Source organism: Cherax quadricarinatus, chromosome 33, assembly GCF_038502225.1.
Source record: "Cherax quadricarinatus isolate ZL_2023a chromosome 33, ASM3850222v1, whole genome shotgun sequence".
Classification (NCBI taxonomy): domain Eukaryota; kingdom Metazoa; phylum Arthropoda; class Malacostraca; order Decapoda; family Parastacidae; genus Cherax; species Cherax quadricarinatus.
Genome location: NC_091324.1, coordinates 14,737,738 through 14,753,465, shown reverse-complemented (window position 1 = coordinate 14,753,465; position 15,728 = coordinate 14,737,738). Strand labels below are relative to the sequence as shown.

The 15,728-nt window shown below is 50.0% G+C and overlaps 1 protein-coding gene across 1 annotated transcript; it reads left to right on the top strand.

Annotated features, from left to right (window-relative positions):
- The first annotated feature begins 9,498 nt into the window (after positions 1-9,498).
- LOC128689822 (somatostatin receptor type 5-like) lies at positions 9,499-13,842 on the top strand. The gene has a single exon (XM_070090844.1). It carries the CDS (start codon positions 10,459-10,461, stop codon positions 11,725-11,727), a length of 1,269 nt encoding a protein of 422 aa, XP_069946945.1. The 5' UTR covers positions 9,499-10,458; the 3' UTR covers positions 11,728-13,842.
- The last annotated feature ends 1,886 nt before the right edge of the window (positions 13,843-15,728 follow it).

Below are 15,728 nucleotides of genomic sequence, written 5' to 3'. Positions count from 1 at the left end.
TGGAGGATGTGTGGGGAAGATGGATCTACCTACCTGGGGGATGTGTGGGGGAGATGGGTCTACCTACCTGGAGGATGCGTGGGGCAGATGGAACTACCTACCTGGAGGATGTGTGGGGCACATAAATCTACCTACCTGGAGGATGTGTGGGGCACATGGATCTACCTATCTGGAGGATGAGTGGGGCACATGGATCTACCTACCTGCAGGATGTGTGGGGCAGATGGATCTACCTACCTGCAGGATGTGTGGGGGAGATGGAACTACCTACCTGGAGGATGTGTGGGGCAGATGGATCTACCTACCTGGAGGATGTGAGGGGCAGATGGATCTACCTACCTGGAGGATGTGTGGGGGAGATGGAACTACCTACCTGGAGGATGTGTGGGGCAGATGGATCTACCTACCTGCAGGATGTGTGGGGCACATGGATCTACCTACCTGCAGGATGTGTGGGGGAGATGGAACTACCTACCTGGAGGATGTGTGGGGCACATAAATCTACCTACCTGGAGGATGTGTGGGGCACATGGATCTACCTATCTGGAGGATGAGTGGGGCACATGGATCTACCTACCGGGAGGATGTGTGGAGGAGATGGATCTACCTACCTGGAGGATGTGTAGGGCAGATGGATCTACCTACCTGGAGGATGTGTTGGGGAGGTGGATCTACCTACCTGGAGGATGTGTGAGGCAGATGGATCTACCTACCTGGAGGATGTGTGGGGCAGATGGATCTACCTACCTGGAGGATGTGTGGGGGAGATGGATCTTCCTACCTGGAGGATGTGTGGGGGAGATGGATCTACCTACTTGCATGATGTGTGGGGGAGATGGATCTACCTACCTGGAGGATGTGTGGGGCAGGTGGGTCTACCTACCTTGAGGATGTGTGGGGAGATGAATCTACCTACCTGGAGGATGTGTGGGACAGATGGATCTACCTACCTGGAGGATGTGTGAGGCAGATGGATCTACCTACCTGGAGGATGTGTGGGGCAGATGGATCTACCTACCTGGAGGATGTGTGGGGCAGATGGATCTACCTACCTGGAGGATGTGTTGGGCAGATGGATCTACCTACCTGGAGGATGTGTGAGGCAGATGGATCTACCTACCTGGAGGATGTGTGGGGGAGATGGATCTACCTACCTGGAGGATGTGTGGGGGAGACGGATCTACCTGCCTGGAGGATGTGTGGGGGAGATGGATCTACCTACCTGGAGGATGTGTGGGGCAGATGTATCTACCTACCTGGAGGATGCGTGGGGGAGATGGATCTACCTACCTGGAGGATGTGTGGGGCAGATGGATCTACCTACCTGGAGGATGTGTGGGGGAGATGGATCTACCTACCTGGAGGATGTGTGGGGCAGATGGATCTACCTACCTGGAGGATGTGTGGGGGAGATGGATCTACCTACCTGGAGGATGTGTGGGGGAGATGGATCTACCTACCTGGAGGATGTGTGAGGCAGATGGATCTTCCTACCTGGAGGATGTGTGGGGGAGATGTTTCTACATACCTGGAGGATGTGTAAGGCAGATGGATCTACCTACCTGGAGGATGTGTGGAGGAGATGGATCTACCTACCTGGAGGATGTGTGGGGCAGATGGATCTACCTACCTGGAGGATGTGTGGGGGAGATGGAACTACCTACCTGGAGGATGTGTGTGGGGCATATGGATATACATACCTGGAGGATGTGTGGGGCAGATGGATCTACCTACCTGCAGGATGTGTGGGGGAGATGGATCTACCTACCTGGAGGATGTGTGGGGCAGATGGATCTACCTACCTGGAGGATGTGTGGGGGAGATGGATCTACCTACCTGGAGGATGTGTGGGAGAGATGGATCTACCTCCCTGGAGGATGTGTGGAGGAGATGGATCTACCTACCTGGAGGATGTGTGGGGCAGATGGATCTACCTACCTGGAGGATGTGTGGGGCAGATGGATCTACCTACCTGGAGGATGTGTGGGGCATATGGATCTACCTACCTGGAGGATGTGTGGGGGAGATGGATCTACCTACCTGGAGGATGTGTGGGGGAGATGGATCTACGTACCTGGAGGATGTTTAGGGGAGATGGATCTACCTACCTGGAGGATGTGTGAGGCAGATGGATCTACCTACCTGGAGGATGTGTGGGGGAGATGGATCTACCTACCTGGAGGATGTGTGGGGAGATGGATCTACCTACCTGCAGGATGTGTGGGGCAGTTGGATCTACCTACCTGGAGGATGTGTGGGGTAGATGTATCTACCTACCTGGAGGATGTGTGGGGGAGACGGATCTACCTACCTGGAGGATGTGTGGGGGAGATGGATCTACCTACCTGGAGGAAGTGTGGGGGAGATGGATCTACCTACCTGGATGTGTGGGGGAGAGGATGTGTGGGGGAGACGGATCTACCTACCTGGAGGATGTGTGGGGGAGATGGATCTACCTACCTGGAGGATGTGTGGGGAGATGGATCTACCTACCTGCAGGATGTGTGGGGCAGTTGGATCTACCTACCTGGAGGATGTGTGGGGTAGATGTATCTACCTACCTGGAGGATGTGTGGGGGAGACGGATCTACCTACCTGGAGGATGTGTGGGGGAGATGGATCTACCTACCTGGAGGAAGTGTGGGGGAGATGGATCTACCTACCGGGAGGATGTGTGAGGGAGATGGATCTACCTACCTGGAGGATGTGTGGGGGAGATGGATCTACCTACCTGGAGGAAGTGTGGGGGAGATGGATCTACCTACCTGGAGGATGTGTGGGGGAGACGGATCTACCTACCTGGAGGAAGTGTGGGGGAGATGGATCTACCTACCTGGAGGAAGTGTGGGGGAGATGGATCTACCTACCTGGAAGATGTGTGGGGGAGATGGTTCTACCTACCTGGAGGATGTTCCGCGGTCACCGCTCCAGCGACCCGTTCCACAACCAGGACTCGCAAAGGATGTATAAAAGATTAGGAAAATCCACACGCAAATAAGAATATAACTGGTGTTTTGAAGAGTCTGAGGAAAGAAAGAAGTACGTCGATGGAAGCCAAAAGAGTAATGTATCAAAACACTATAGTTTAGCATTTTTGCATGGTTTGGTAATAGAGTTGTGAATGAGTGGAAGAAACTCCCGAGTACTGTCATAGAAGCTAAGACGTTGTGTAGTTATAAAAATAGGTTGCTTAAATACATGAGTGGGTGTGGATGGGTGTGAGTTGGACCTGACTATTTTGTGCTACTAGGTCAGTTGCCGTGCTCCTCCTTTAAGTGAACGTGACTGGCCAGACTAGGTTAAGGCATTGGCTTAAGCCGGTGGGAGAATTGGACCTGCCTCGCATGGGCCAGTAGGCCTGCTGCAGTGTTCCGTCTTTCTTATGTTCACATGTGAAACCTGGCATTTCTTGAAGTTGCAATGAGGAGATGGCTGGAAGCCACCGCCTCACTGCAGGTATGAGGGATGAGTGGAGACACCTGGTGTCAGGGCCTCTAAAAGAAATTTTACGAGGTGGAACAAAGCTGCTGTGGGGCCCCTGGTGACAGGCTGAGGCTTCTCTCAAAATTGAGAATTTGAAGTCTAGTAAAACCATTGGTAAATTTTGATAAATATTTTATTTTCTGCGTAGCAGAATGACCAGATGACACATACTTTATGCATATAGTTTATAGATTTTGAAAAAGTTTTGTTGACCTAAAATTTTAAACGTTTAATAAATTCTTTCAAAGTGAGATAAATCCTTAAAAGTTTAATATTTACTTAGACTAATAATTGAAAGAGCTTTTCTGGCTTTTTTTGTCTACAAAATATCTAATAACAACATCAAAATCAATTTTTCTGGCAATGTTTGATTCAATACTCAGTCTTACTAAATCAACAAGTCGGGTTTGATACATAGCAGACCTTAACAAGTTTTTGAACATTAAAATGGTATAAAATACCGACAGGTTGTTAGGTAAGACACATGTGCAACAGTTAGGTATCTTTATTTCGAAACGTTTCGCCTACACAGTAGGCTTCTTCAGTCGAGTATAGAAAAGTTGATAGAAGCAGAAGAGAAGACTTGAAGAGTATTGTTCCATAGTCTGAAACAATAATGTTTCAGACAATGGAACAATACTCTTTTCCAGACTGAGGGACTGACCACCTCAAAACTTTAAGGGTGATGGACTGATTACATCGTCTTCAAGTATCTTCTGCTTCTATCAACTTTTCTGTACTCGACTGAAGAAGCCTACTGTGTAGGCGAAACGTTTCAAAATAAAGATACCTAACTGTTGCACATGTGTCTTACTTAACAAATTTTTGATAAGTCTGAATTTGCTAAAAAGATCTTTCTGCTGACGCTACTGTAGCTGGAACTGTCAACAATATTCTCAAACTAATACAAACATTTGCAAATATCTCACAGAGTTTGTAGTTTCTTAATAAATTTAGCAATTCTAACTGTTTCAAATCCGGTTTTACAAAATTTACTTGATGTACTAATGGTAAATGTTACATTTGTGCTGCAAAATCTTTATCATTAAGGTGTGGGTCCTGGAGCGATGTACCAGCTGAACCTTCCCTCTCATAGTCACTGGTGTAATGGGATGCTATGTACTGCTAAAGTGTGTACAAGGTAACATTCCATGCAGAGTTGCAGGAGACCTGCTGAGGTGAGTTTGTGTTGTGGTGGTGGACAGTACACCAGGGTGAACTTCAAGCCCTTTACTGGATCATTTACATAAACCTTCTGGAAATGAAACTATTGACTGACTGACTGATTGATTGACTGACTGACTGACTGACTGATTGATTGACTGACTGATTGATTGACTGACTGACTGACTGACTGACTGACTGACTGACTGACTGACTGACTGATTGATTGACTGACTGACTGACTGACTGATTGATTGACTGACTGACTGACTGACTGACTGATTGACTGATTAATTGATTGATTGGTTGATTCTGAATATTTTCTATTTTGGACATCTCAGCTTGCTGAGAAACAGTCGATCTGTTGCTTGAAATAAAGTTTGGAGTAATATCACTCCCCCTCCAGAGTCACTCCCTAAGAGTCACACCCTCAGGGTCACACCATCAAGGCCACACCCTCAGGGTCACACCCTCAGGGTCACACCCTCAGAGTCACACCCTCAGAGTCACACCCTCAGGGTCACACCCTCAGAGTCACACCTTCAGAGTCACACCATCAGGGTCACACCCTCAGAGTCACACCCTCAGAGTCACACCATCAGGGTCACACCATCAGAGTCACACCCTCAGGGTCACACCCTCAGGGTCACACCCTCAGGGTCACACCCTCAGGGTCACACCCTCAGGGTCACACCTTCAGAGTCACACCATCAGGGTCACACCCTCAGAGTCACACCTTCAGAGTCACACCATCAGGGTCACACCATCAGAGTCACACCCTCAGAGTCACACCTTCAGAGTCACACCATCAGGGTCACACCCTCAGGGTCACACCCTCAGGGTCACACCCTCAGGGTCACACCCTCAGGGTCACACGGGGAGGCACCAAAAACAACATTTTACATTTCAAACAAAAATAAAAGTCTGTAAACAAAATGTTTGTAAAAGTGAGTTTATTTAGCGGCAGGGGAAGGCAGGGGAAGGCAGGGGAAGGCAGGGGTAGGCAGGGAAAGGCAGGGAAAGGCAGGGGAAGGCATGAGGAAGGCAGGGGAAGGCAGGTTAAGGCAGGGGAAGGCAGGGGAAGGCAGGGGAGGGCAGGGGAAGGCAGGGGAAGGCAGGGGAAGGCAGGGGAAGGCAGGGGAAGGCAGGGGAAGGCAGGGGAAGGCAGGGGAGGGCAGGGGACGGAAGGGCAGGGCAGGGGAAGGCAGGGGAGGGCAGGGGAGTAGGCAGGGGAGGGCAGGGGAGGGCAGGGGAGGGCAGGGGAAGGCAGGGGAGGGCAGGGGAGGGCAGGGGAAGGCAGGCGAGGGCATGGGAAGGCAGGGGAGGGCAGGGGAAGGCAGGGGAGGGCAGGGGAGGGCAGGGGGGGCAGGGGAAGGGAGGGGAGGGCAGGGGAAGGCAGGGGAGGGCAGGGGAGGGCAGGGGAAGGCAGGGGAGGGCAGGGGAAGGCAGGGGAGGGCAGGGGGGCAAGGCAGGGGAGGGCAGGGGAGGGCAGGGGCAGGGCAGGGGCAAGGCAGGGGAGGGCAAGGGGGGGGCAGGGGAGGCAGGGGAGGGCAGGGGAGGGTAGGGGTAGGCAGGGGAGGGCAGGGGAGAGCAGGGGAAGGCAGGAGAGGGCAGGGGAAGGCATGGGCAGGGGGGCAGGAGAGGGCAGGGGAGGGCAGGGGAAGGCAGGGGAGGGCAGGGGAATGCAGGGGAGGGCAGGGGCAAGGCAGGGGAGGGCAGGGGCAAGGCAGGGGAGGGCAGGGGAAGGCAGGGGCAGGGCAGGGGAAGGCAGGGGAAGGCAGGGGAGGGGAGGCAGGGAAAGGTAGGGGAAGGCAGGGAAGGCAGGGAAACGTAGGGGAGGGCTGGGGAGGGCAGGGGAAGGCAGGGGAAGGCAGGGGAGGGCAGGGGAAGGCAGGCGAGGGCAGGGGAGGGCAGGGGAGGGCAGGGGAAGGCAGGGGAAAGCAGGGGAGGGCAGAGGAGGGCAGGGGAAGGCAGGGGAAGGCAGGGGAAGGCATGGGAGGGCAGAGGAAGGTAGGGAAAGGCAGGGGAAGGCAGGGAAGGGCAGAGGAAGGCAGGGGAAGGCAGGGGAAGGCAGGAGAGGGCAGGGGAGGGCAGGGGAAGGCAGGGGAAGGCAGGGGAAGGCAGCGGAGGGCAGAGGAAGGCAGGGGAAGGCAGGGGAAGGCAGGAGAGGGCAGGGGAGGGCAGGGGAAGGCAGGTGAGAGGAGGGGAAGGTAGGGCAGGTGAGGACAGGGGAGAGGAGAGCAGGGGTGGGCATGGCAGGGTAGAGAAGGGCAGGGTAGGTGAGGACAGGGGAGAGGAGAGCAGGGGTGGGCATGGCAGGGTAGAGAAGGGCAGGGTAGGTGAGGACAGGGGAGAGGAGAGCAGGGGAGGGCATGGCAGGGTAGAGAAGGGCAGGGTAGGTGAGGACAGGGGAGAGGAGAGCAGGGGAGGGCATGACAGGGTAGAGAAGGGCAGAGTGGGTGAGGACAGGACAGCGGAGAGCAGGGGTGGGCATGGCAGGGTAGAGAAGGGCAGGGTGGGTGAGGACAGGGGAGAGGAGAGCAGGGGAGGGCATGGCAGGGTAGAGAAGGGCAGGGTAGGTGAGGACAGGGGAGAGGAGACCAGAGGAGGGCATGGCAGGGTAGAGAAGGGCAGGGTAGGTGAGGACAGGGGAGAGGAGAGCAGGGGAGGACATGACAGGGTAGAAAAGGGCAGGGTAGGTGAAGACAGGGGAGAGGAGAGCAGGGGAGGGCATGGCAGGGTAGAGAAGGGCAGGGTAGGTGAGGACAGGGGAGAGGAGAGCAGGGGTGGGCATGGCAGGGTAGAGAAGGGCAGGGTAGGTGAGGACAGGGGAGAGGAGAGCAGGGGTGGGCATGGCAGGGTAGAAAAGGGCAGGGTAGGTGAGAGAGAAGAAAGTAGAAGAGGAAACGTTTCTAGAATATGGCTACCCAAATGTCTCATTTATCACATATTCCTCTCTGGGCCCCGGGGACAGTCTGGGCCCCGGGGACAGTCTGGGCCCCGGGGACAGTCTGGGCCCCGGGGACAGTCTGGGCCCCGGGGACAGTCTGGGCCCCGGGGACAGTCTGGGCCCCGGGGACAGTCTGGGCCCCGGGGACAGTCTGGGCCTCGGGGACAATCGGGACCTCGGGGACAGTCTGGGCCCCGGGGACAGTCTAGGCCCCGGGGACAGTCTGGGCCCCGGGGACAGTCTAGGCCCCGGGGACAGTCTGGGTCCCGGGGACAGTCTGGGCCCCGGGGACAGTCTGGGCCCCGGGGACAGTCTGAGCCCCGGGGACACTCTGGGTCCCGGGGAGCCAAACCAACACTTCAACACACTGCAGCAGGCCTACCGGACCATACTAGGCAGGTCCTTCACAAACACAAACCCAGTAAACAAAAATATTTAACCAACACATTTCTCGATGCTACCCAAGGAATAAATAAGCTTTGATACCCATATTAACTCATTTTGCGAGTCAGAGTTCGGAACTCAGGGAATATAAGCCGTCGTAGCCCTTAAAACACAACAACAACAACATCCCCAGCGCCATTTTTCTACATGTATGGTTTAAGGTTGTGTATAAACAAACACTGTTATAGGTTGTTATAGTATCCCTGGTGTGATTTTTAAGCAATTTTGAAAATCCTCCCGAAAATGGTTAAAATCAATGAACTATAGCAAAACTAACCATCAAACGCTGGTGTGGTATTTTTGAGGTTTTTAGCAGATCTATGAGGATAAATTGGCCATTAGGTAAGCCACAATTTAGTTCTGTACATCACCGTTGTAAAAATATTGATACATTGTAAACAGTAACTGCATCGCTGTTATTTACACAGGGAGTGTGTATGTACATACATTGAGAGGTGTATATCTCTTAGTGTGTATTTGATTTATCTTAGTGTATATACTCCGAGAGGTCTGTAGCTCTCTGTATATATATATATATAGTGAGACGTGTATATCTCTCATTGTATATACACCGAGTGGTGTATATACACAAATGGTATAAACCTTGGTAATAAATACCGACAAGTTGGTTTAGAAAGACACGTAAGCAAACACAAAATTTCAAAAACATTGGCATACATGATACTTAAGCAGCACCAACCCAACAACACAGGAGTCACATGATTTCATCGTCTACCCGTCCTCATCATAGGTAGAGGTTGTTTTGATAAGGACCTGCCTCGCATGGGCCAGTAGGCCTTCTACAGTGTTCCTCCATTCTTATGTTCTTATGACATTCCTCAGGTCACGTGCGTCACACCTCACTCTCCACCTATATATATAATGTCTTTCTACCTCTGTATGTTAGAAGTGATCAAGGTCCCAGGACCGAAACGTTTTCTAATAAATATGTTATAGTGTTTGCTTACGTGTCTTTCTAAACCATATACACAAATACATACATACAACCACTCAAGCAAATGCATGCAACACACATACAGGAGCACACAGGAACAAACGTACACATACACATATCATACGCATACATATATGCACACCATAAACATACACACACACACACCATACACACACATACGCACACCATACACACACATACGCACACCATACACATACGCACACCATATACATACGGACACCATACACACACATACACATACACACACCATACACACACATATGCACACCATATACACACATACATATACGCACACCATACACACATACACATAGGCACACCATACACATACGCACGCCATACACATACGCACACCATACACACACATACACATAAACACACCATACACACACATACACATAAGCACACCATACACACAAATACACATTGGCGTGAACTCCTCACATCCTCCCTGACGTATCAATTTGTTTTTTTCCAGGTTACTGAAGCGGAGGTCAGGTCCTGGAAATCACCACACACCCTCCGCAACCAGCCAGGAAATGACCTGCTCCCTCTACAATTAGCCAGGTGTTACAAGTCCCCCCGCTGCCCTCTGTAACGTTCCCTTCTGCTACTAGTCAGGTCCCGGAAGTCCTCAGACATCCTCTGCAAGTGACCTGAAGTGACCGGACATCCCTTCTATGGGTCAGGTTTTACAGGTCCCCCAGAGTTCGTCTACAACGAACCAGAAAGTGACTTGACCTCTTTTCAACTGACAGTGAAATTGTGTCAGGCCTCACACGCTACTTTACCGCGAGAATATTGGGCGCTTGCACAAAATTAATTACATTCCTGACAATAACGCATCAAGTGTAGCGTGTGACGCATCAACGGGAGGAGTGTAACCAAACAAAGGGGAAAGTGTAACAAAACAACGGGGAACGTGAACGAATCAACAAAAAGAGTGTAACGAAACAACGGGGAAAGTGTAACGAATCATCATAGTGTAACGAAACAACGAGGAAAGTGTAACGAAAAAACGTGAAGAGCGTAACGAACCAACGAGAGAAGTGTAACATATTTCAACAAGTGCCAAACTTGTGTGGTCCATTCAGACCAAGGAATGGTAGATTATTATTATTATTATTATTATTATTATTGGGGATAGATAAGATGGTCAAGGTTTGATGGAATTAAGAGGAGGATTTATTAGATTTCTTGGATAAAGAACCCTTCACCGGAATCAAAATAAATTTCTTCTGGGGAAGGAGTGATTAAGTCCGCTAAACGAGGTCTGGTCTCTCTTTCCAGTCCGCTAAACGAGGCCTGGTCTCTTTCCAGTCACGCTTACCACCGTTGATATCAAAGGAATTATTATTACAATCAAAACTAAGCGCCAAACCCACAAGGGTCATACCAGCGTTGCAATATCACAGGGAGAAGTGAAGGAGTTGTTTTTCCCATGATGACATCTGAGGGAAGTCATACCATGTACGACAGCAACATGAGCCTGGTCTATCTGGACCTGGTGCCTCTTAACTGTTCCTTCCTCAACTGGACGGAGGGATTCAACGGCACCAACTGCAGCGGGGAGGTGTTCGATGGTCGGGTGTTCCCCATCCTGAACGAGACGGTGCAGAGGATGACGCTCGTCTTCCTGGCGCTGGCTTTCTTCCTGGGTCTGTGCGGCAACTCTCTCGTCATCTACGTCGTCGCCAGGTTCTCCAAGATGCAGACGGTCACTAATCTCTACATCCTCAACTTGGCCATTGCTGACATGCTCTTCGTCGTGGGGATTCCCTTCCTCATGACCACGACAGCCATGGAGTACTGGCCCTTTGGCTTCGTCATGTGCAAGCTCTTCATGATCACGACATCGCTAAATCAGTTCACTAGTTCTCTCTTCCTGACCATTATGAGCGCTGACCGCTACATAGCCGTCTGCCACCCCATCAGCGCCCCTAAGTTCCGTACGCCCATGATCTCCAAGCTGGTATCTCTTACAGCCTGGATGATCTCCGCTCTTATGATAATTCCCGTCTTCATGTATTCCAATATTCTTAATGACAGCAACGGACAGGCCAGCTGTAACATCTACTGGCCGGATGCTGTCGGGGTCAACGGCCACACTGTCTTCACCATCTACGCCTTCGTTTTGGCTTTCGGTTGCCCTTTCGCTCTCATCTTCATATTCTACACTTTAGTCATTCTTAAACTCAAGACCGTTGGACCCAAGTCGAAGTCGAAGAAGAGGAAGAGCCACAGGAAGGTGACGAAGCTGGTACTGACGGTGATCACCGTCTATGTGTTGTGCTGGTTGCCCTACTGGGTGCTGCAACTCATCCTCACCTTCAGTATGCCCAAGCAGGTGCAGAGTCGGGTCATGATCATCTTCTTTCTTATCTCCTCTTCACTCTCCTACATCAACTCGGCCATCAACCCCATCTTGTACGCCTTCCTCAGCGAGAACTTCAAGAAGAGCTTCCTAAAGGCCTGCACCTGCGCCGCCAGGAAGGACATCAACAACGCCCTGGCGGCTGAGAACTCCATGTTCCCCAGGAGGCGCGGGGGATCCTCCAGGCGCAGCAGGGCCGCCAAGCAGGCCCGGGAGCTGGAGTCGAATGACGGTTGCGTTAGGGAGATCATAGTGCCACTCTCCGCCACCATAAGACCGCTGATACCGAGGGATGACGCCTTCCTCAACGGCAGACCCGTCACCTCACACCTCTAGACCAGGCGAGTGACACTATGGTGTGCATTGTATTATTATTATATTAATGGCGGGGGAAGCACTAAACCCATATGGATCATGGTGTGGAGGCCAAGGAGTAGGCAGGAGGAGGAGGAGGAGGAGACCAAGGCTAGGTTGATAGGCCTTCCTAGGAATTTGAAGGATAATGGGTGGGTGCATGGCTGTTTGTGTATCTTGTCAACGTACGATAGTTCTTGTATATCGTAGGTGTAATATGCGAAAGAACGCTGTTCCTGCACATTATATGTGTATATGCGAACGTGCGGTATTCCTTGCATAGTGTACGTGTATGTGAACATATGCTAACCTCTACGTAACCAACAGTGTAATGGTGTTTTTAAAGTTCTGTGTCATGGTAAGTCAGGCTCAGGTAATAGGTACTGTAGGTCAAACAACTGGTCTTTACAGGTCAAACATCTGGTCTTTACAGGTCAAACATCTGGTCTTTACAGGTGAAATAACTGGTCACAACTGGTCTTCACAAGTCAGACAACTGTTCTTTACAGATCTTCACAGGTCAAACAACTAGTCTTTGCAGGTCAAACAACTGGTCGTCACAGGTCAAACAACTGGCCTTCACAGGACAAACAACTGGTCTTCGCAGGTCAAATAGCAAGTCATCAGTTGCACGTAAACAATCCTAAACGTTTGAAGCTCTCAGAGCCATTAACAATTTCACCGCAGTTTCCGTGTTGACCCGACGCTGGTGTGTGTGTCTGACCCAGCCAGCAAGGGACGGACGCTGGCGTGCATCTGACCTGACCAGCAGGCAGGCGACGGACGCTGGTGTGAGCACGACGGACGTTCGTGTCCTCCTTATTTCCCATGATAATATTATTCATGGCGGCTCCAATTCAAGGCAGACATCAATAAACCTGAGCCACTGAAGGCCCAGCGATGCAGTTTGACTTCCTGGTGTCTGTGATACTGCTCTCGAACGCCCACACGCAGTTGCAGTCCCGACCAGACCGGCTTTTTGCAGACTTGCAACAAGAGTTCCAAGTCTCATCTTCGAGACCCTTGAGCACCAGTCCCTTCAAGAGCGCCATGGTGCCGGTGAAGGGCTCTTATTTCAAAGAATTGCTACTTCCATTCATTTCCTCGAATCGAGCCTGATTATCTGCTGTTTCCTCCAGGTACTGTTGTTACTCTGGGATATTCTGAGCAAGGAGCTGTGAATGTTCGATCCTCCGTCCTTTCATCATAGACCGGTAATCATCAGTTTTGAAGCCACGACCACATAATTCAATCTGAAACTGAACAGGAAAGAGAGAAAAAGAGACAGACAGACAGACAAAGAAAGAGACAGAGAAAGAGGGACACGGATAGAGAGAGGATAGTGTGAGCGACCTAACAGTTATATATAGAGAAAGATTAAGTCAGGCTGACGATATGTTACACGAGAGTTACCCACCAATTCTGCTATAAAACACAGACATGCAGAAAAAATATATATATCTAAACCAAACCCAGAAATTCACAAATCTACACCAACGGCCATTTTTTAAGACTACTGTATGGAGAGGCGGATGTTTACGAACGTATAATTTTAGAATCCGGCTTTAACGTTACCCGTTCCTGGAACACCAGAGGATTTATTGTGGATTAAACCAGGTGTTAACACTTCTGTGTTGCGAATTATGTCTTGTGTTATTGTACTGCCGTTGTTGTAGTCCATGTTTCAGTTTTTTGGTTCAATGTATGTGATAAATGAATGTATGTGATAATTGAATATGTGATAATCGAGGGTATGTGATAATTGAATATGTGATAATCGAGGGTATGTGATAATTGAATATGTGATAATCGAGGGTATGTGATAATTGAATATGTGATAATCGAGGGTATGTGATAATTGAATATATGATAATTAGGTGTGATAATTGACGGTATGTGATAATTGAATATATGCAATAATTGATGGTATGTGATAAATGAACATATGCAGTAACTAATGGTACGTAATAATTGAATATATGCAATAATTGACGGTATGTGATAATTGAATATATGCAATAATTGACGGTATGTGATAATTGAAGGTATGTGGTAACTGAAAATAGGTGGTAATTGAATGTGACATTTGAATGAGCTTACTGCGATATAAATGTAAATCGGTTGTCTGCTGGCCTTTACTCTCTCTCATTTCTCTCTCTCTCTCTCTCTCTCTCTCTCTCTCTCTCTCTCTCTCTCTCTCTCTCTCTCTCTCTCTCTCTCTCTCTCTCTCTCTCTCTCTCTCTCTCTCTCTGTCTCTCTCTGTCTCTCTCTCTTTCTCTCTTCATCTTGTTGTGGTTAAAGTGGGTCGAGTTTCCGCTCCTAGTTCGGCCTCTCAGCTGGCTATATTCTGATCCTCTCATTTTAAGCCTCCTGGGCTCTGTCGTACCCGTTATTAAAGCTGTGTGTGTGTGTACTCACCTATTTGTACTCACCTATTTGTGGTTGCAGGGGTCGAGACCCAGCTCCTGGCCCCGCCTCTTCACCGGTTGCTACTAGGCCCTCTCTCTCCCCGCTCCATGAGCTTTATCAAACCTCGTCTTAAAACTGTGTATGGTTCCTGCCTCCACTACGTCATTTCCTAGGCTATTCCACTGCCTTACAACTCTATGACTGAAGAAATACTTCCTACTATCTCTCTGACTCATTTGTGTCTTCAACTTCCAATTGTGGCCTCTTGTTTCTGTGTCCCCTCCCTGGAACATCCTGTCTTTGTCCACCTTGTCTATTCCACGCAGTATTTTATATGTCGTTATCATGTCTCCCCTGACCCTCCTGTCCTCCAGTGTGGTCAGGCCGATTTCCCTTAATCTTTCTTCATAGGACATTCCCCTTAGCTCTGGAACTAACCTTGTCGCAAACCTTTGTACTTTCTCTAGTTTCTTGACGTGCTTTATCAAGTGCGGGTTCCAAACAGGTGCTGCATACTCCAGTATGGGCCTGACATACACGGTGTACAGTGTCTTGAATGATTCCTTACTAAGGTATCGGAATGCTGTTCTCAGGTTTGCCAGGCGCCCATATGCTGCAGCAGTTATCTGATTGATGTGTGCTTCCGGAGACATGCTTGGTGTTATACTCACCCCAAGATCTTTCTCCTTGAGTGAGGTTTGCAGTCTTTGGCCACCTAGCCTATACTCTGTCTGTGGTCTTCTGTGCCCTTCCCCTATCTTCATGACTTTGCATTTGGCAGGATTAAATTCGAGAAGCCATTTGCTGGACCAGGTGTCCAGTCTGTCCAGGTCTCTTTGAAGTCCTGCCTGGTCCTCGTCAGATTTAATTCTCCTCATTAACTTCACATCATCTGCAAACAGGGACACTTCTGAGTCTAACCCTTCCGTCATGTCGTTCACATATACCAAAAATAGCACTGGTCCTAGGACCGACCCCTGTGGGACCCCGCTCGTCACAGGTGCCCACTGTGATACATCATTACGTACCATGACTCGTTGTTGCCTCCCTGTCAGGTATTCTCTGATCCATTGCAGTGCCCTTCCTGTTATATGCGCCTGATGCTCTAGCTTCTGCACTAATCTCTTGTGAGGAACTGTGTCAAAGGCCTTCTTGCAGTCCAAGAAGATGCAATCAACCCACCCCTCTCTCTCTTGTCTTACTTCTGTTATTTTATCATAAAACTCCAGAAGGTTTGTGACACAGGATTTGCCTTCCGTGAATCCGTGCTGGTTGGCATTTATACTCCTGTTCCGTTCCAGGTGCTCCACCACTCTCCTCCTGATAATCTTCTCCATAATTTTGCATACTATACACGTCAATGACACAGGTCTATAGTTTAGTGCCTCTTTTCTGTCTCCTTTTTTAAAAATGGGAACTACATTTGCCGTCTTCCATACCTCAGGTAGTTGCCCAGTTTTCAGGGATGTGTTGAAGATTGTGGTAAGTGGCACGCACAACATATCTGCTCCCTCTCTAAGGACCCACGGGGAGATGTTGTCTGGTCCCATTGCCTTTGAGGTATCGATGTCCCT

Bases quoted from the DNA above. Each gene is read 5' to 3' on its own strand.
- LOC128689822 (XM_070090844.1), top strand. From the start codon at position 10,459: ATGATGACATCTGAGGGAAGTCATACCATGTACGACAGCAACATGAGC.